At 44.1% G+C, this 19,405-nt stretch overlaps 2 protein-coding genes and 1 pseudogene across 5 annotated transcripts in view; 2 read left to right on the top strand and 1 right to left on the bottom strand.

The window, feature by feature from the left end:
* PM20D2 (peptidase M20 domain containing 2) overlaps nt 1-1,821 on the top strand; it is a 45,783-nt gene extending 43,962 nt beyond the window's left edge. The window contains exon 8 of the mRNA XM_053664819.1: nt 1,726-1,821. The gene's annotated coding sequence lies outside the window, so the exon portion shown is untranslated. The remainder of the gene's footprint in view (nt 1-1,725) is intronic.
* GABRR1 (gamma-aminobutyric acid type A receptor subunit rho1) overlaps nt 1-17,237 on the bottom strand; it is a 29,964-nt gene extending 12,727 nt beyond the window's left edge. The window contains exons 1-6 of one of the 4 annotated variants that reach the window (XM_053664818.1): nt 17,167-17,237; nt 14,553-14,677; nt 11,762-11,907; nt 4,632-4,738; nt 2,953-3,020; nt 1,788-2,011 (exon numbers count right to left, since the gene is read on the bottom strand). In XM_053664818.1, the coding sequence (XP_053520793.1) occupies nt 1,788-2,011; nt 2,953-3,020; nt 4,632-4,738; nt 11,762-11,883 (521 nt within the window). In that variant the 5' untranslated portion in view covers nt 11,884-11,907; nt 14,553-14,677; nt 17,167-17,237. Of the gene's footprint in view, nt 1-1,787; nt 2,012-2,952; nt 3,021-4,631; nt 4,739-11,761; nt 11,908-14,552; nt 14,678-16,168; nt 16,431-17,166 lie in introns of those variants that run through there. The other 3 variants (XM_053664817.1, XM_037131246.2, XM_037131245.2) reach the window with 3 other exon arrangements.
* LOC119038690 (uncharacterized) lies at nt 3,331-3,463 on the top strand (annotated as a pseudogene).
* Nucleotides 17,238-19,405: the final 2,168 nt, after the last annotated feature.

Here is a 19,405-nt window from a genome sequence, read left to right as displayed (position 1 = left end):
GGAATTGGTTTTTTAACATTTCCTTAATAAAATGTACAAGCATGATAGAGCATCTCATTTGTGAATTCACCTATCATTGTATCTTGGAGCCTAGGAAACTCTAGTCATCATCCTGTAACCTGTCTCTTTCCCTGCCCCTCCACTGGCCACACTGGTCCATAACTCTATTTGCATTCTAATCATTTGGTTCCATGTCTACCTCCCGCACTAGCCTGAAGTCGCACTAAGGGCAATAACCTATCACTTCATTTTATGTCTCCAGGGCTTAAGACAGGACCTGGCAGAGCTTTGATTTACATAACTCTGGGTGCCAGCCTGGCACCCGGAATGCTTTTAATAAAAATTTGTGCTGTTAATTAATCAACGAATGGATGAGGTGGAAGAACAGCACATTAGTATGTGTTCCAGGAGTTAACTTGCTGCTGACAGAGCGGACAATACCCAGGCACTGTGTTTTTCCTAAAATAAATTTCAAAGTGGTAGTCCTCAGTAACTTAGGCCTTCCTCCCCACTTTTCAAACCAACAAACCCATGATTTTACTTGCAATAAAATGCAAAACAACCTGTTTTTAGGCAAAAGGAGGCTCACTGACAGCTTTGATTCTGACTGCACAGGTTTTCCAAGCTCTCGTTTCCTCTGTTCTGCCTCTTGTGGTCATGTCCAAGGTACTCGAGTTAGTCATCTGCCAGCTTATGAGACTGATGCCTAGATTTTTAGGAGGCTCCCAAGTTTTTTGTTAAACATTATTTAAATTAAATAAGCTACACCAAAAAATAAAGTAATAAATATTCAAAACTTACTACTTCCTAATTATTTTACTACATTTTAGTATTTATACTTCTGAAGTTACCTACGTCTACTATATTTACCATATTTTTCAGACCATAAGATGCACCTAGGTTTTAGATGAGGAAAATAGGAAAAAAATTTTTGAAGCAAAAAAAGTGGTAAAATATTTAATAACATAAATAACATAATATTTCACCAATGTAAATGTAAACAGAACTCAACAGCAGCATTAACAACCATTATTCCTCCCAAATTTGGGGAGGGAAACATGCATCTTATAGTCCAAAAATATGTATATAGTGGAAATACTATCCAAAGGTGTGCTAACCCCCATTGCTTCCCAACTCTGCATTCAGTGACATCAGGTTAGTGGCTTGAAATCAGCCATGATGGGAAATATCTATGCTAGGGAAATGGGCAAATGCTACAAACCAGGGCTTGATTTGTTGTTTCGTTGACTGTCTAGACTTCAGAAAGGGATTGTCTAAAGAAAGCAGATTGAACCTAAAAGTGTGTTATGTCTATCACCATTACATGTAAAAAATATTCTAAAATGTAACCAATAGGAATCATAGAGTTAAAGAAGTCCTTGAAAAGAATGCATTATCTATTTTTCTGACTCCTACTACAGAAATAAAACTTTTATTACAGTAAAGTTTTTCAATTGAAGTGTAGTATACAGGATAGAATATCAATTGTAACTATCAGCTTGGGAAATTTTCCTAAATGTATTTTCTTTTTTTTCCCACGTACTTTTTCAAGATTGAGTAATTCATTACTCACATGTACAAGTTAGTTTTCCTTGGTGTTGAAAAGTTGGCAGCTCCTAAAAAGTTAGAAGCTGCTATTCAAGCCCAAAAAGCAAAATAGCTGTGTGTGGAACCAATGATTTTCATAGTTATGACAAATGATTTGCCTTTCTTCCCGTGCTTCAGGTGTAAAAACCAAAAAAACTTACAGCTGAAAGGCCCAGAGTGAGGGCTGAGAAGGACCTCACCTGAGGCTGTAGAGCACTTTCCCGTCGGGCTGGACTCGCAGCATGACATTGTCCGTGGTGGTGTCGTGGATAAAGGAGCGCTTGGAATGCACGAAAAACATGTCAGGGACCCAGATCTTCTTCACCAGCCGGCCATCGAACGTCATGCTGAGGTTGTTGGTGCTCGGGAAGGACAGCCTCTCATCCTTCCAATAGTGCCTCAGGTAGAGGGTCATGGTGAAGTCCTGGGGTTGGAGGGCAGAGAGGGGAACCCCACACACTAAACAAATGGGTGTCAGCAAGACATTCCCTACCCCTGTGGAGCCATAATCACCTGGCTGGGAATGAAACAGCTGCCAGCTCTGAAGGAAACGGAACTGACCCTCTACCTAAGGGTTCCCAGGCCCACACACAGGGCAAGCCAGAGAGATCATGCATCTGGAAGCAGCCCTCAAACAGAGCGGGCCTGGGGGATGAAGAGAGTGGGTGGGTAAGTGCCCCAGCTCCCTGGCCCCTCAGTTGGGATAACCCTAAGTGTACTCTGTGCTGACCCCCAGAGTACCCCAACGGGACAGTGTTTCACACCCCAATAGTAACCAATTTGATGGCAGTGTTGTTTTTGCTTCCTTCCCTTCCCTGTCTCAACTTCCCACTCTCTTCTATTGTTTCCTGGAATCACCTCTCAAATAAACTCTTTGTGCTAAAACGCTATCTCCAGGTTGCCTCTTGGAACTCAAACTAAGATAAGGCCCTCAAAATTCCTGCAAGCCAAGGAGTTCTGAATTGTTCTGTTTTTGTTTAAATCCAAACCCATTAAAAAGAAGAAAAAAAGGGACATTTCTGCTTCTTCTGCATTTCCACAGCCAGATAAACTCCGCACGCAGCAGGAGGATATCCTTGGCTACTTGGCAGCTGCCACCTTGGACCCTGCTGTTTATGTTTAAGAGCCTTTGATGCCAGAAGCCTGGTCCCTGGAGGAGGAAGACGAACTTGGTCATCTGACTCTGTTCCATACGAATTGGGTGGCTTTTGGCAAGTGTCTCAACCTCCCCGGGCCATCTATAACAAGAGTGTGGAAATGCCTACTGCCTGGGCAGTTGTGAGACCCAGTGAATCTTGGTGTGCAGAACTCTGGCCCAGCACAGGCCCTGTGTGGATCTCCTTGCCCAGAAAGAGAAGCACTTACCATATCGACCTCTGAGATGCTGTCCAAGCTTTCCACCTGCACGTCCACACCAACCGGAATGGCTGGGCCTGTGGGCAGGGCAGGACAGGAGCATTTATCCTTGTAACTTAAACTTTCACTCTGAAAAATATAGGCATAAGGAGCATTTCCCCTGGAACCTCAATGTCATGTCAGATTTGAAGGTCTAGTGTTCCCACACACCATACTAAAATCCAACCACAGACATAAGGATGAAATCATGGGTGGGCTTCCTGGAATATTCCACCAAAGATAAAATATGTATATCCATAGATTTAATCATCCCAGGTGATTCTGAAACAATGAGGTTAATATATAGCCTTCCTGGTGGTTACACATGTTCATCTAACGGTACTATAAAGCTTTGCACACTGGCAGTATCCTAGCCAATGAGGTTTATCTGAGGCGAGATTATTGTTAATTGAAGGTACTATAAAGACCAAGGTCAAAGCTGGTCAGAACCAGAACTGACTTAAGGACTTACTGTTTAGCATGAGGTCATCCACTTTATTTTTCATATTTCCCTCCTGATTTTGCGCCCTCTTATTACAGAAGCTACCTGTGATAAGCCACCGCTTACCCAGCAGTGCCTCTGTCTGGCCATGAGAAAGGTATTGCTGGGTAAGTAGGCACCCAGAACCAAAGCCACATTCAGATGCTTTGTCAAGGCCACAGGTCTGCATCTTTGGCATGTGATGGACTAGCTTCCAGGGAGGGGAGGGGGAGCATTCAACACCAGGGTGGCCTTGAAACCATTAGATTTTTTTACTTTTTTTGGCATTTCTAGGCCCTGAAAACTTAATATTCATCATAAAGAGTTAAAAAACAACATTGTAAAGGGAGTTTACTCCTTCAGGTGTGTGGGGCAGGCATGGAGCACACCTGGACCTTCCACATGGAAAGGTGGGTTTGAACCCAACAGCAGCAGATTACAGACTGATAGGGACTCACCTCTCTCTATACCTGTTTATTCTTTGGGTAAAAGTAACTGCAAAAAACAAAAGGCATGAGAATGATTTCTAAAATAAATATTTTTTGCCAGGAAATACAACCCATGAGGACGAAAACCCTACTTGACACAAAGAGGGCTGAAATCCGGCAGGACAGGCTGAGCTTCAAAGGGCTTTGGCATCCGTCTGCACTAAACCATTATTTTATCAGGCTATTTGTTTTCATTTCATTAAGCCCAGCAGTCCACACTCCGCCCTCAGATATGCACCCAGGGTTTTGCCTGCCAGCTCCCAGATGAGACCACATTTAGTCCAAGGTTACTACTCGGAGCATTTTCAGGAGGCAGCTCTGGGCTGCAGCTGTCCTGTCCACCCCCGCTTGCCCTTCCCACAGCCAGCTGCTGGCTTCGCCAATCCTGAGCCATCCTTGCTAGAGCAGTGGCCTGAGGACAGCTGGTTTGTCTGCCATAAACCAGCAGACACCTCCTGAGAGCTGTCAGCAGAGCCCGGGCAGGAGATGCCTGGAGATGCTGTGGGCTCAACGCCTTATCCACCAAGCACGACCAAGGCAGTTCTGATTAAGGGAGGGAAAAGCAGTTGGTCCCTTGGCTTGACCTTTGCCCACAGACAAACAGGTAGTATATTTGCAAGGTTTTGGATTCTGGTGAATCCAAAGAAAGAAGATGATATCGAAGAGTGCACATTTCATACCTCCAAAGCCAGGCCTCATGCTGAAATCATGGTCATCTATGCGCAGAAGCTGCTCTGACTTTGTCAGTGGTGACTTGGTGATATCAGGGCTTCGTTTCAAAATCGGGCTGCCAAGGGGGAAACAGTTTGATCACATATTCTAATTAAGCCAGATAAAAAATGATTTGCATTCAGGCTTGATCTCAACAGGTTGGATGGGATATGTTAACTCCTCTTTTAAGCTACCAGATATCCTCTTTTCCTTTCTCCAGCTTTCTGGATAAATGAACTGGCTCAGAAGGTCCAAAACAGTGACTTAGAACTGTGACCAAGGAGCTCTGGAACATCTGCATCCAGGCCCCACCCCAGAGGCCCCACCCCAGAGGCCCCACCCCAGAGGCTCTGATTTGGGTGGCCTGGGAGTGGGGTCTGGACATTGGTGTTTTGAGGTTCTTTTAAAGATTTATTTATTTTTAGAGAAGGGACAGAAAGAAGAGAAAGATTGATGTGTGTTAGATACATCAATAGATTGCCCCTCACATTCTCCCAACTGGGTATCCGGCCCACAGTCCAGGCATATGCCCTGACCCAGAGTAGAATCCGGCAACATCTAGGTTTGCAGGCCGGCACTCAATCCACTGAGCCACACCAGCCAGGGCATGACATTGGTGTTTTCTAAAACTTTCTAGATTATTTTAATGTGTAACCAAAGTGAGAACTCTTGGTCTCAGTCGCTTTAATAAATCCAAACAACCACAAAGCTCCTGAGTCATTCGGGGAAGATTTGAGCTGGAGGGGAAAGGCAGTGAATGTGGGCTAAGCCTGGAACCCTTGACCTCCACTGGCCCATCCTGCGGAAGGAGGATGGACTTGCCTTTGGGTCAAACGTCAACCATCCTAGCTCTCTGAGGGGCAGCTTCTCATGCTTCCGCTTCTGAATTGCGCGTAGGACCATTTTAATATATTTTCACTTTTTTCCAAACAGGTAGTATATTTGCAAGGTTTGATAATTTTTTAAAAAAGGAAATGCAGTAAGAAGTTAGCCTCCCGCCTCTGCCTCCATCTACCCCAATCCCCCCTCCAGAGACACCTCTCTTATTGGTTTCTTGTTTATTGTCCAGAGTTTCTTGTAGATACAAGTAAATATAAATATGTACTTTTAGTTCTATTTTTCCATTTTATTGAGAAATATTTGACACATAATGTATTACTTTGAAGTGTATAATATAATTTGATATATATTTGGATATATCATATATTGACATATATTTATAACATATACATATTATAAAAGTATTACCACAGTAAGTTCAGTTACCACCATCACCTAACATAGTTATAATTTTTCCTTACAATAAGAACTTTTAAGCACCTTCCAGATATGTACAACACAGTGTTGTTAGCTGCAGTCACCACCCTGTGCATTACACTCCCCAGTATCTATCTGTCTTATAGCAGGGAGTCTGTACCTGTTGATGCTCTTCACCCACTTCTTCCCCACCCCATCCCCTACCTCTGGAAACCACCAATCTGTTCTCAGTGTCTGAGTTTGTTTTTTATTTTTTTAGATTCTACGAATAAGTGAGACCATACAGTATTTATCATCCATGTTGTTGCAAATGGTTTCTTATTTTTATACACAAAGTTAACATACAAACTCTTCTACTTTTTCTTTTCTTTTTATTTAATTATACCTTAAATTTTTCTAGGTCTAAGTGTCCCAAGCCTCGTACTGCCTATGTACGAGGCTTGGGATACTTAGACCTGAAAAAATATGTTCTTTTTATACTGCATATGTTCCATTACATGAATGCACCATAATTCATGTGATCAGTCTTCTACTGGTTAAAATTTGAGTTGCTTCCAGTCTTTTTTGCTATTATAAACAATGTCACAGTAGCTTTGATGGTCTTCATTTACCCATCAGCACCATCTGTAGAAGCCACAAGAACAACTAGCCACCTTCCCAGCTCCTCCTTGTGCCCACACCAGCGTGTGTTCCCTCCAGGGTACTCCCTCGCACACCCGTCCTTTCCCCCGGACGCAGCAGTGCCCAAACTCTGGCCCATGTCAGCATCTGCTGGAGGGCTTGCTCAAACCTAGAATCCCGAACCTCCCCATTCCCTGGGGGTTTCCCCTTAGGTAGGTCTGGGCCGAAGACCAAGAACTTGTCTCTCTAATGCATTCCAAGACGTCACTGATGCTGCAAGTCAGGAGATAGCACTTTGAGAACCACTGACCTGATGCATTCTATGCCCAGTACACACAGCTTCCTCCTTTCTAACCAGCTCAGTCTACCTTTAAGTCCCTTGCCATCCTCTTTTATGAAGAAACCCTTTGTCATTGTAGAAGAAAACTGTGACTGGGGGACAGAAAACGGGCTCTGTCTTCACTCAGGCACTGCCTGCTCTGTGCCTTCAGGAAACTTGTTTCCCCTGAGACTCAGCCTCGCTTACCTCAATGGACAGAAGATAAAGCTCTGGGACCTGATGGGGGTGTGAGGAGTATGTGGGATAGTGTGTCTAGAAGTGCTTTCAAACTTTAACGTGGTACACAAATGGAAGGAGCCACTGTCGTTAGAGAGCTAACAAGGAAGTTTTCTTCTAAAGTGAGGAAGTTACTGTGCTCACAGCAGTGAAGTGGCCGGGGAAAGAAGGGAGGAAGAAGTTTGGGACTTCAAGATGAGGAAAGCCAGTCTTATTGCCCTCTGCATCCTCTACCCCCCAGTTGCAGTCAGGAGATCCCTTTCATCTTCTCCATTGTGGCTCCCCCCTTTTTTGTCCCTCATCCTCTGCTTCCTGCTCCTCAGTCATGGTGGGGACCCTGCCGAAAATCACTGCAACTGAGGTGTAGGGAAAAGACAACTTCAGCATGGTGTGCACGCGGCCATGGCCATGCTTGCCTCACTGTGGGCATCTTTGTGTGCTTTTGGTATTTGTCTTTGATGATTACAATGAAAATTAAAAATAAAAGTGTGCTAGAGACACTCTAGGTACTCAAATCAACAAAGTACCCCTTACCCTCCAGGTTTGCTTTAAATCTAACCAGAATAAAATGCGGAAGAAAAAAAAACCCTACAAAACTGCAATGCATTAATTTAACCTTCTGATTGGCATTTCCCCAGTACCCACAGGAGCAGGGATTGGAGGATTAATTACTTAGAAGGCCTGATTTGAAGAGGTATGACCTAAAATATCTCCCCCGTTCATTTCCCCAGGCTTGAAATTGATGCCATCCCTAACCTGAATCTGCCTTGAAACCGTTAGTACAGAGAGCAGCATGTTGCCAGGTAGCTGTGTCACTTGGGCACCCTTGTCCTCTGGCTTATAGATTCAGCCAAATGGGCACTGGCAGGACAAGAGGGAGCACAATGTTATTGCTCCTTCTCTTCCTGCTCTGATGCCATGTCTGTATTGCTCTGTCATTACAAATAATCACAGTATCTTCAATGAGCTCCAATAACACTATTTCCCCTTCAAGCCTAGGAGTAGTCATGGCTTCCTGCTGTTCCTAGTCCTTGAGGGCATCAGCATGACTGGTTGATTCCCTGATCCCTGCCCGTGGCTCTGCAAGTAGTCCCTTTACTCAGTTATTAGGTCCTTTGAGTGCAAGGCTCTTTCTGCCTGGACTTGACTGATGCACAGGGACACATAAGAACTGGTGCATACAGCTTATATTGTCTGTAGCAAAGTGGAGCTGAGAGGAATGTGGGCTCTGTGAGAGGGTTCCCAGGAGTGGAGAAAGCTGGGTCTGGAGGGAGAGCTGGGGAGGGCTGCTCCTGGGGCTATGGGCCATTGCAATGGATGGTGAGCAGGGGCAAGATGAGGCCACAAGTCACTGAGAGCAGAGTCCTCTTTAACTTTAGCACCTTGCACAGTGCCGCACCCCCGAGGACCGTCAACACACACTAGCTGAATAAAGGAAGGAATCAGCCCTTTAGTTGGGTGCCTGAAAATGAAGTCGGAAGGGGCTGAAAGGGGTTGGAATGGAAATCAAACTTGGCCCAGTTCTTTCAGTTTGGGGCCAGCCTAAATCAGAGCTGGGCACCGACTACAGGGAGATGTGTCGGATTCTGAGATGCACTGCCTTCGCCGTCCTGAAGCTTAGATCCTTGCCTAGAAAGTCCTTGTAAACAGAATCCTTGAAGTCTTTTTTAATATTCTTGTTTAATATTTTAAAATAACTTTTTTCTGTTTACATGCCCATGCTTTCAAAAATTTGTAAAATAGATTTTAAGTGTAAAGGAGAGGACAAAAACCATTCAGAAATAACCCGTACCATTCTGTATATATCCTTATGACAGAAAGAGAGAGAGAGAACACTAACTTACTTTTAAGTCACAATGTACCATGAGATATTTTTTATGTAATTAGCATCTTTTTACCAGCCTGGGATGTGATTATTAACCTTTAAGTATGGCACACAGATGATAATAGCAATAACTAACACTGCTTGAGTACTTACTATTGGCCACCTACCATGCTAACTCACATTATATGTAGTAACTTGGGTTAGTTCTCAAAACAACCCTATGAGGCAACCCTTACCATGAGAAAACTAAGACACAGAGAGTTTGGAAAACATGTAAAAGTGAGAGCCAGGAATCAAACCCAAAGAATCTAGACCCAAGGGTTGGAAGCAAGGTTGGTCTTGGAAGATTTGGCTCCCATTGCCTTAGAATTTGGGTTAGATGGGGAAGGTCCAGGCTTATCTTCCCTCTCATATAGAAGCTAGCATGGGCCTTGCATAAAACTGGTACCCACTCACTTATTAAATGAGTTCATTTATTAAATGTGTTCCTGGAAACTACAAAGGAGGTATAGACATGTCCCAAGTTATAATGATATAGGATGACACTCGAGACAACTTTCTGTTGAAACTGAACAAAGGGTGTACATTTTTTGAACACCCATTTTCACTCTGTCCTCTCAGAGAGAATGTGGAGTTCTGACCTATGGTGCTTCTTCTTGATGTTTCCTCAATGTAGTTCCCAGTCAGTTGGAGTGTGGATGTGTTTTCTGAAAACCTCTGTCAGGGATTACATAGAGTGGATGGGGGCTGCCATGGGCAAGGGGGCTGCCGGAAGGATCATCCAGCCCATAGCAGAGCACCTGATGAATTCACTTCACTTTGCTGATTATTTCATCTCTGAGAAGATAGAGAACTTAATTTTGACAAGGAAGGAAGAACTAGCTAGTGAAATGATCTTGCTTTCTTTGCAAGTGTAGTAAATATCCAAGCAGAGAAATCCTTATATATAGTAAAAAACACTGGATGTCACCCTTAGCTCCTCTCTCTTGCACCCTCCTCCGGGGCCACAGAGGACAGGTGGGCATGTCCAATCCCAGCCCCCTGCTTGCTGGTATATCTGTTCATAGAGGTGCCTCTTTCTAAAGTGATAAAAAGCCTGAATAGGCCACCTGGGGCCTGCCACACCGGTCCTTCAATCAGTCCTGGCTGAACCTCCTCCTCAAAATCTCTCCGCATACCCTGGCCTCTCCACTCCCACTCCCACTGCCTTGTGCGTCATTATTTCTCGCACAGAGGCAGCAGGCTTCCACGCCTCTGCTCTCATTCTTCTCTGATACAACTGATACGCTTGGGGAAAAAATACACAAAAATATTAAGGTTATTTCTGGGTTTGGGGATTATGGGTGATTTTTTGTGTGTTTTTAAAACTTTTTTCACTTTTAAAGAATTTCAATAATGGTCATGTGTATTTTTCATAATTACAGAAAATGGAAAGTTCTTTTAAGTAGTTTTTTATAGAAAACTTATTTGCTCTCCGGGACTTCTCTTCGTCACTGGTGTTTACCAATAAGTCACCACTCTAACTCTGGTTTGGGAGAGGCTGAGAAGTTTTGGACGAGAACCAACAGAGTTTGCTGCTATTGTTGCTTATACTCCTCATGAGCACATTTGGTTCAAATAACGTCTATGGCTGCGCCGCTCCACAAGTTCCACTGTCTGCTCAAGCCATTTCTTGACTCTGGCAGAAACAGGGCGTGTGGCTTGTGCCCATCAATCTCTCTCAGTGCCCAGGACTCACCATGACCAGTGGCTATTTCAGCTCCCAGTTTTGTGATGTTGCTAAACAGCCTGTAACAAGAGCCACGGGCCTCAGCCAGCTGTTCAGGAGCCCACGTGTGGAGGGCCCTCTGGAACCCAGGAGGGGAGCTCTGAGAAGCAGATATCCCGGCTCCCTCCACTGGTCCCAAACTCCACAAATGTGGATTTCCTTTTATATTAATTTATATTTCCGACCTCTATCCATATTTACATCCAGAGTTAAAGAAAGCTGAAGCGCAAATTGGACCTAAGGCTGACAAAGAACAAGAGTGAAGAACACCCTACTGACTCTATTTCCTCGTGAGTAAGAAGAGAGAGCAGTGGGTTAGGTTTTCTCCAATTGTCCCCTTTATTGATAAGTGTCGGGCAGGCAGGTGTGCAGGTGTGCATTTACATTACCAGTGCTGCCATCACAGCTGCCTAAGTGACTCTGAGTGTGAAAGGGACAGTGTGGCTCTATCGAAGCTCCCTCCTCTCGAGCTGGTACGGCCAGAGCGGCACGTACCGTATTGGCAAAAAGCAAGCAAACTAGCTGGTCTGCAGGCCGGTCTATCCCTGCTACCTCCCAATTTATTAGTAGAGAACAATCTAATGATTCTTCTAGTCATTATAGCTTGAAGATAGCTGCTTTGTTTTCTTTTAAATCATTGTTAAAGGACCCAGAAACCCAGCAGAAATAATTAGAGCTAACAGAATCATTCTCACTAATTAGAGGTCCCATTGGTTTTTTGAGAATTCGCAGATTTATTCCAACCTAGAATGCAGATATCAAATAATAGCCTTTAATTTTTTTTTAAAAATGTGCTTATTGTATTCTTTTTCCCCTAAGTCTACCTTTCACCTCGGACAATTCATAAGAGATTTCAGAGTATGCAATGATAGCAATGTACCTGATCTAGCAAAATTTAAAACTAAAACATAATCCTAACTTCCTAAAAGGAAGGCAGCAGGAGAACAAAGGGAAAAGGAAGAAAAAGTCATCACATAAGGCACCATAAGCTGGAAAATATTTCAGAACAACATCGTAAGTGTGATTTGCGCACCTTCCCCCCCAAATCCTCTCCCCCTACACATCCACTCACCCGCCTTTCTTAGGCATCTCATGGATTTCTCTTCCTCGCCAGTGTGCTCTGCTTTCGGTGGCCAAGACCCATCCCCACCACAAAAGGAAGACTCCAGCTTTCATATTCTGGGCAGCCAGCATGGGTTTCCAAATGCCAACAGTTCTCTCAAGAAACAGCAAAAAGGAAAAGGCCGTCTTTTTCTCTCTTATGACATTATTGGTCTGTTCATTATTAAAAGGATGTTTACTAGTAAGAAAAAACCCCCCACAGTATGTAATCTGGACAGCAGGGAAAAGCAATTTCCACTAAACCTATAAATCCTCCTGCGTCAGATGTCAGGGATTTTCTGAACTGAAGTTGAAGTCCTGTGTCCCTGTTGAACAATTCTGACTGGTCTAAATCAGTTCCTCATCAGAGCTGATAAATATGTTAGGAAAATTCTGTATTTTCTGGTCTAGTAAATCGAAGCAAGAAGCAAGTAAAAATAGACCAAAGCAATTTCCAAAATGAGAAGTGTCAGAGGGGCTGATCCGCCTCGTATGCCACATTAATGTGCTCCTCTCTGCATCTGTTTTAAGCTTCCAGCCATTATTATTTGCTTTCGCTGAGGGCTGGATTTGGACAGCCCTCCCCCGCACCCTCCACTCTTTCCTGAGGCCACACCTGTGGAACCTCTGGGCTCCGTACCTGGACAGGCTGTCTAAAATATCTGAAGTTTGGAGGGCTAAAGAGGAAGAGGCTTTTTTTTCTTTGTTTTGCACAGAAAGAACTACATTTGTTTGTCAGCTGTATTATTCCTACTATGAACTTAATCAGACTTTTTATATTTGAAAAATACCAGTTGTAAGTTAATAATAGCCATTAGATCTGTGCTTGTCTGTCGTTAAAAACAGGACAACAGAGCCAAAATGGAGTTCCTGGCACAAAGGCCCACGTCACCAAACCAAGACCTAACTAGTTTTGGCTCTCCCAGAAATGGAATCTTAAACCAAGCAACCAGGAGTCTCCTGGTCCCTAGCCAGGTGATCTGATAGTCCCTGGGTAAGAGAGGGAAAAATTTCCTTTTTCCTTTATAGGTTCTTTGTGGTTTAATAGTTAAATTGTCACTAGGCATATTAACAGGAGAAAAACAAATTTAGTTTCATATATACAGGAACCCCATAAAAAGAGGAGACTCAAAGAAATTACCAAACTAGAAAGTTTTTATACCTTTTAGGTGCTCCCCACCACCCCACCCCCCACAAAAAAAAAAAAAAGTAACTGAAGAATTGACAAGATGAAGAGATTTGAGCTTCGGGTAGTCAGTTACGAAGAAGTGACCAGTTTGTTTATGTAGCCTTCTTGGCCCTAAACTCCCTATCACTGGTGGTGAAGGTGCTTCTCCCCTCCTGGTTCACAAGGGATCTTTACTTCCTGCTCTCAGGGGCACAAAGAAAGGTCAAAGTGTCCTTGTACTGGCCATTCCTCAGATGACTTTAATTCAGAATAGTCAACATGCCGCAGTGGCATATTTGGGGGTGGCATATTCTGCTTCTCTTCAGTTGGGAGAATCATTTATGCAATTAGGGCCTTGCCTGGAATGTCATTGTTGAAAACAATGTTCATTTAACTAGGTATAAAAAGCCTAGTTTAGGCCCTGGCTGGTGTAGCTCAGTGGATTGAGCGCAAGCCTGTGAACCAAAGCATCACCGGTTTGATTCCCAGTCAGGGCACATGCCTGGGTGGCAGGCCAATATCCCCAGTATGGAGTGTACTAGAGATAACCATACGTTGATGTTTCACTCCCTTTGTTTCTCCCTCCCTTTCCCCATCTCTCTAAAATAAATAAATAAAAATCTAAAAAAAAAAAAGCCTAGTTTAGAGGACAAAAGTTGGGTTTACTTATGGAGTAGTAGAAATCAATAAATACAAGATAAGATGCCTATGTCTACATGGTTTTTGCATGTAAATGTCCAACTGTTTCTGTCACTTTCAAGTGCAGAAAGAGAGGGCAAAGATCTTCCCAGAGCATGGACCATAAGCCCTTCCCTTCAGTCTGACTGGGCCAAGGAAGGTCATTAAGTCCACCCCTGGTCCAGTAAACTTGGTCAGAGAAAAATGTGCTGGGATTGGCTTAGACCAGCGACTTTCAATTGGCACACTGCAAGGGTCTTAAACCGTGCAGTAGCTGACTAATTTAGTCAGGGGCACTGACCTCTTTTCCCTTAGCTTGTCAAGTTAAAAAATGACAATAGCCAACACAATAACCATCTGGTGTGAATGAATCAAAATTGTGTCTTTTTTTTGTCAAATCAACAAAAAATATATACTTTATGTGTGCCATGAGATGAAAAGGGTTGAAAATTGCCGACTTGGACTAATCTGGACGCCTGTCTGGAATGGGGCTGGAGCAGAAGCTGGCACACACCCAGGGCTCTAATTCAGGAGACAAAAACAGGGCCGATGCTGGCTCAGCCACCAATGGCGCCCGCCACAGCTGGGAAGCATCTGAGGGCTGAATTGATTACATGCCTTTTTACTGCTGTTTCCAAACGCTCCAGTGTCTCAGGCGAGCAATGCAAACCCACTTTGAAAGTATCTTTTGGAGTACAGCTGAATTTGTAATGGTCTTTGTAACCATAATAGTATTTTTTTCCACCCAGAGATATTAAGATTATGATAACCATCATCTAATTAGAAAGGAAAGAAGGAAGAAAGACTTCTCCTGTTGTAAACCTTCAAATTCAACTGCGGTTCTCGTGGCAGAGTCAGCGCAGCCCTGTCTCCCTCTGCTGGAGTTATAGAAAAATTGCTTAAGGCAACTACTCACTGCCAAGTCTGTTTTTAATTGAGACACGTAGGCTTCCAGGTTCAAATGTAACTTCCCGAGAAGAGTGTCTTGTGGGTGGAGTTTGATCTGCTTGTCACGATCCAGGGGAATCCCTGTGGCAGACACTGTGGGGAGAAAAGGAAATGCCGCGAGGTATTCTGGGCCTAAAGCCCCGGGAACCGTGTGGAGCCCTTCCTGGGGCCTGCTAGGCAGGAGGACGGGTAGCGGGGTGGGGGGGTCCTCTCCACAGCATCTCATGGTCCGGACAAATACAAAATATAAGGGCTTCTGTTACTACCCCCAAACAACCCAACTGCTACTGAATAACTGTAGTAGTTTGCAACCGAGTGGTCCTTTGGCATTTACAAAAACGATTTCACATTCTCAGTTCCATTTGGCCCAGAACCAGCCCGGGAAGTGGGCACAGCAGGTGGCATTCCCTTCTCTGGTGAGGAGGCGGGAGGCCCCCAGACACCGACTTACGTTCCCCAGGATGCCCAGTTAATACATAGAAAAATTCCTGCTTGGGGTCCCAGACCTGTGCTGTCGCATTGAATCTGTGCTCCTTCCCCTTTCTGAAGTCGCTGGACTGTAAAATGATTTACTTGTCACCCAGGCTCCTTACTTAACACATTGCCCAAGGCATTTTGATGACAGCTCAGATCTTTTCTCTGGTTCACAGGCCTGTGCTCAATCCACTGAGCTACACCAGCCAGGGCAGATCTTTTCATTAATTAGTTCCAGATTATTCCCTGCTAATTAGAGGGACTGATTCATATGAATAAAATAGAGGTTTTTTTGGCAATGGGAAGAATGAATTATTTGAATGAGGCCACATTTGGAACTCTTCAACTCTTGAAGAAAAGAAAGAATGTAATTAAATTTATAATAAAATACACAACAAGCTTAAATTGAACTCGTGGGCAAATGTACAGCAAAAAGAAGGAGCATCTAATGTCTGACTGACTTTTCCAGCATGTGACTGTCTTGACTCACAGATTAACTGCAGTCACATACAGTGCCTTAAAATAAGTTAACATAAATTCCATAAATCCCTCTCTCTGAATCTGTTGAAAAACTAAGAACAAAATAGCAAGCCTCAGAGTGTATTCTGGGCACAGGTGGGCACAGGTAACCAGGTTCTTGGTGATCAGGACAAAGAATTGAACTGAACACCGAGTTTATAGCCGAGAACATGGGAGCAGGCCAACTCCAAGCAGAGATTGACCTCATGGGCTGGAGGGACTCCATTCTTATAGGGCGGATCCTTCCTGGCTAGTTTGGGCAGCCTTTTACTGTGACAAGTAGTTGTAAAGCTACTGCACATGCGGTCTCCCATGGTTTTCCTGGATTGGCTGCCAGGGAAGGGGGTCCCATAATGTTACCTAGTTGACCCCCCCTTCTCCTGGGGTCCCCCTGTACTAGGTTCACCTTTCCCTTCGCCAGAGAATTATAGCTCTCCATGTTAGAGGTTGGTGAAAAGGAAAGGAATTATTTATTCAAGCCATACAGACTTCAGAGTAATGACTTAATGTCTTTATCAAAATCCCAAAGTCCCTTAAAACACCCACAAACACAGTCAGTCCTTCTTTCCCCCTTTGCCCAGTCCAAGGTACCGTATCTCAGGAAAAGAAAGAGAAAGCCTCGTGGCGGTTCTCTGCTAAAGCTGCATGATGATTCTTGTGGCTGCGGGGGTGGGGTTGGTCCCTCCCACTCTGGCCAAAGCCACGTGGTTCTCTTTGCTAAAGCTACGTGGTGATTCTCTGTCACAGGGCTGCAGGAGTCCACATTCTGGCCAAAAGCAATGATTCTCTCTCCAATGGCTGCCATGTCTGCATTTAAATCCCCATGCCAATCTTCCTCTGCAGCCCCATTTCCGACTCCTCTCACAATCGGCTGCACTTGCCAGCACTCCCGTATCTTCCCGGCTTTACTGGGCTGCCGTAGTGAGTCTGGGAAGGCGTGGCCCCCTGGCGTAGAGCCTATCGCCTCCAAGCTCTCACGCAGGCTCTGTAATGCCGAGTTGCCCCCAGCGACATCTTGGGTGGAAGTCACTTCCTTCTCCCTGGCTCAAAGCATGGCTACAGCTATTTAACATATCTATGCAACCAGTTAAAGGTTATAGATATGTTAAATGACCATTCTAGAGTTTATTTGCGAAACTGTTGCTATGCAAAACAACTCAATGGCCCTGCTCCATGTATCCTATCCCCCCAGCTCAGACTTGTGGGGGTGAGGACATCCCATATTTTTAATATTTCCTGGACACCCTGAGTTCTGGACCCCATTGCAAATCCTTCTTTTGGGGGCCCCCTGGCTGTACCCTTTTACATTCTTGTCTCCCTTTTTTTTCAAATGACTTGGTTCTTTGCTTTAGGAGATAAAAAAATACTGGTGATCTTTAAAGACTCAGTGAAATGAATTATGTCTGCAGGTCTCAGTTCACCTTCTGCTGCTGAGGGTTAGGGCTAGACTCTCCCTGGAAGCCTCTGAAGTCACCCTGAATTGTACTCCATACTCTGCCATGCCACCAGGAGAATATCTGGGACAGATGTAAACACAAATCATAGGTTTGGGGGATTTCAGTCCTTGATCATTGGAAGCCCAAGCTTACCTGAGGGGTCTTTTAGAATTGTGACTATTCCATCTGGGAAAAGGTATTGGGGCTCCCTGAGTTAATCTACCTCATTTACCAACAGTAAAAGGTCCAGATATGTTCTTTGGTTTTGGTTGCTTTCTTCAGGTGGCCGTAAAGTCATAGGAGGTTCTCATTTGCATCAGTTTCGTTTGGGTGCATCTGGTAATTTTTTGTTTTAGTCACTGCTGCAGACAGAGCCATCCAATCCCTGGCAATGTGGTCTTCAGTCCATGAGTCTGCTTCTAATTGTGATGTAGAGTGCAGGTGATTTTCTCAGTTGGGTTCAATAGTTGGTAGTTTCAGGAGTTGCTGAGTTAAGCTGCACCTAACTTTAGAAATTTTCACAGCTTATGCTCTGAAACTTCTGTGTTAGGGACTTACAGTTTTTAGACAAACGTGATTATTTTGCTTAAAAAGCATGCTTTACTTTTAGGTCTACTTACAGATGTCGATTAGTGGTTCCCCGTCCTTTTAAAATGGGAAAGAAAAAGAAAAATTCTGCTTTGTCCATCCCCACCTGCCCCCATCCAGTCATGCAATGTGCTTCTCCCACTCATTTCTCCACAGCCTCGCACACGGAAGGAGGTGGAGGCTGAAGGGCGGGGAAGGTGTACAAGAAGCGAGGCCAACCTGCTCAGGCAGTAAGGACAGAGACATGGAGTAAATGACCAAATGGCCTTGGATATGAGGTTGCTCCGTGCTTAGCACTCGATGCCACAGGGCATTTCCCGCCTCTCTGTTAGACGGCATGCTGTGTGTCCTGGGGGAGATGCATGTGGAGGGGCACCTGGTATCTGTCCCATCGGGGGCGGGAGTGGTTCTGATGGTCTCCTACGTACAGCAGTTTGCACTAAGAATATGGCTGACCCAGCACTCTCATTGCAAGCCTTCAGGAAAACCAAAATGAGAAATTAAGATTTTAGGCCAACTTTTCAGCTTCCTTCTGTTACATCTAGGAGATAAAATGCCCAAGGATTTGAATATAGCAACCCTCCCACAGAATATGTAAGCTGTGGAGAAAGACAGTTACTGGAAAGCAAAAGGAGAGATAATGACATCTTGTTAGAAAGGCAAATGACACGATAGTAACACCTCAGGTTTGAGCCACTTCCATTGAGGTTTGAAGTCCTATGTATACCTGTGTGGTCTCTGGAGGTAAATCTGTCCAGGTCTCAAAGTGTCCACCTGCAAAATGGGGAGATAACAACAGTACCAGTACCTACTTCTTAGGGAAGCAAGTGAGTTCATAAACAAAAAGTGAAGGACAACTGTAAAATGGTCCCCTGTCACCTCTCAAGGGGACATTGAATTTGTCATAGGCAACACCACTGCCTTGCACTTACTGCACAGAGAGCGTTATGCTAACAGATGCTTTTTGTGTGTTTTCTCCTGTGCTTTTCACAACAACCTTGTGAGGCAACCTAGGTGGGAATTAGTGCCTCCCTTTTACACCTAAGGGAACAGAGTCCAAGATGTTTCTCCTCTGAAAAATGAAGCAACTAATAGCCCATCAGAAGTGACTTATCTCTACATTGTAAACACACATTTTCATACCAAGCTTATTTTTTTCATTTAGTTGCACTTGGTAGGTAACAACTGTTAAGATACCTAAACTGGCAATTTTTTGTGTTATGCTACCAGTTCCTACACATTGCTCCCTCACTCCTGCCCATATCCACCCAAAACAAGGTTCACATCGTGTGTTTGCTGCCTCTGAGCTGTAGTTGAGCATCTGTCTCGATGGTCCTGTTTCTGTGTTGAGTCAGGGGCACACACATGCATGCGCCTGTCAGTTTCATTATTCATAAGTTATAGATTTATTATTTATTGTAACCATTGTAAGAGGCATTATTTCTCCAAACTGGACACAATCCAAATGCCTATCAACAGGAGAGCGGGTAAAGAAATTACAGTTTATTTATACAATGGGACTCTACTCAGCAGCAGCCAGGAGTGAACTTCACATACATGCAACAACATGAATTCATCTTAAAAATGTTACATTGAGTTAGAAAAACCAGATGCAAAGGGCACATACTTTATGAATCCATTTATATAAAGTTTTAGAAATAACAAAACAAGAGTAATGGTGATAGAATTTCTATCAGCAGTTATGAGGTCAAGAGGAGGTGAACATAAGGACTGATTAGAAGTGGGACATGATTGGCTGGTGTGGCTCAGTGGATTTAGTGTTAGCCTACAAACCAAACAGTCA

The sequence above is a fragment of the Artibeus jamaicensis genome, unplaced genomic scaffold (genome assembly GCF_021234435.1).
Source record: "Artibeus jamaicensis isolate MK-2021 breed Jamaican fruit bat unplaced genomic scaffold, CSHL_Jam_final contig_387, whole genome shotgun sequence".
NCBI lineage: Eukaryota > Metazoa > Chordata > Mammalia > Chiroptera > Phyllostomidae > Artibeus > Artibeus jamaicensis.
The sequence above is the reverse complement of the archived record's forward strand: the minus strand, read 5'-3'. Positions and strand labels throughout refer to the sequence as shown.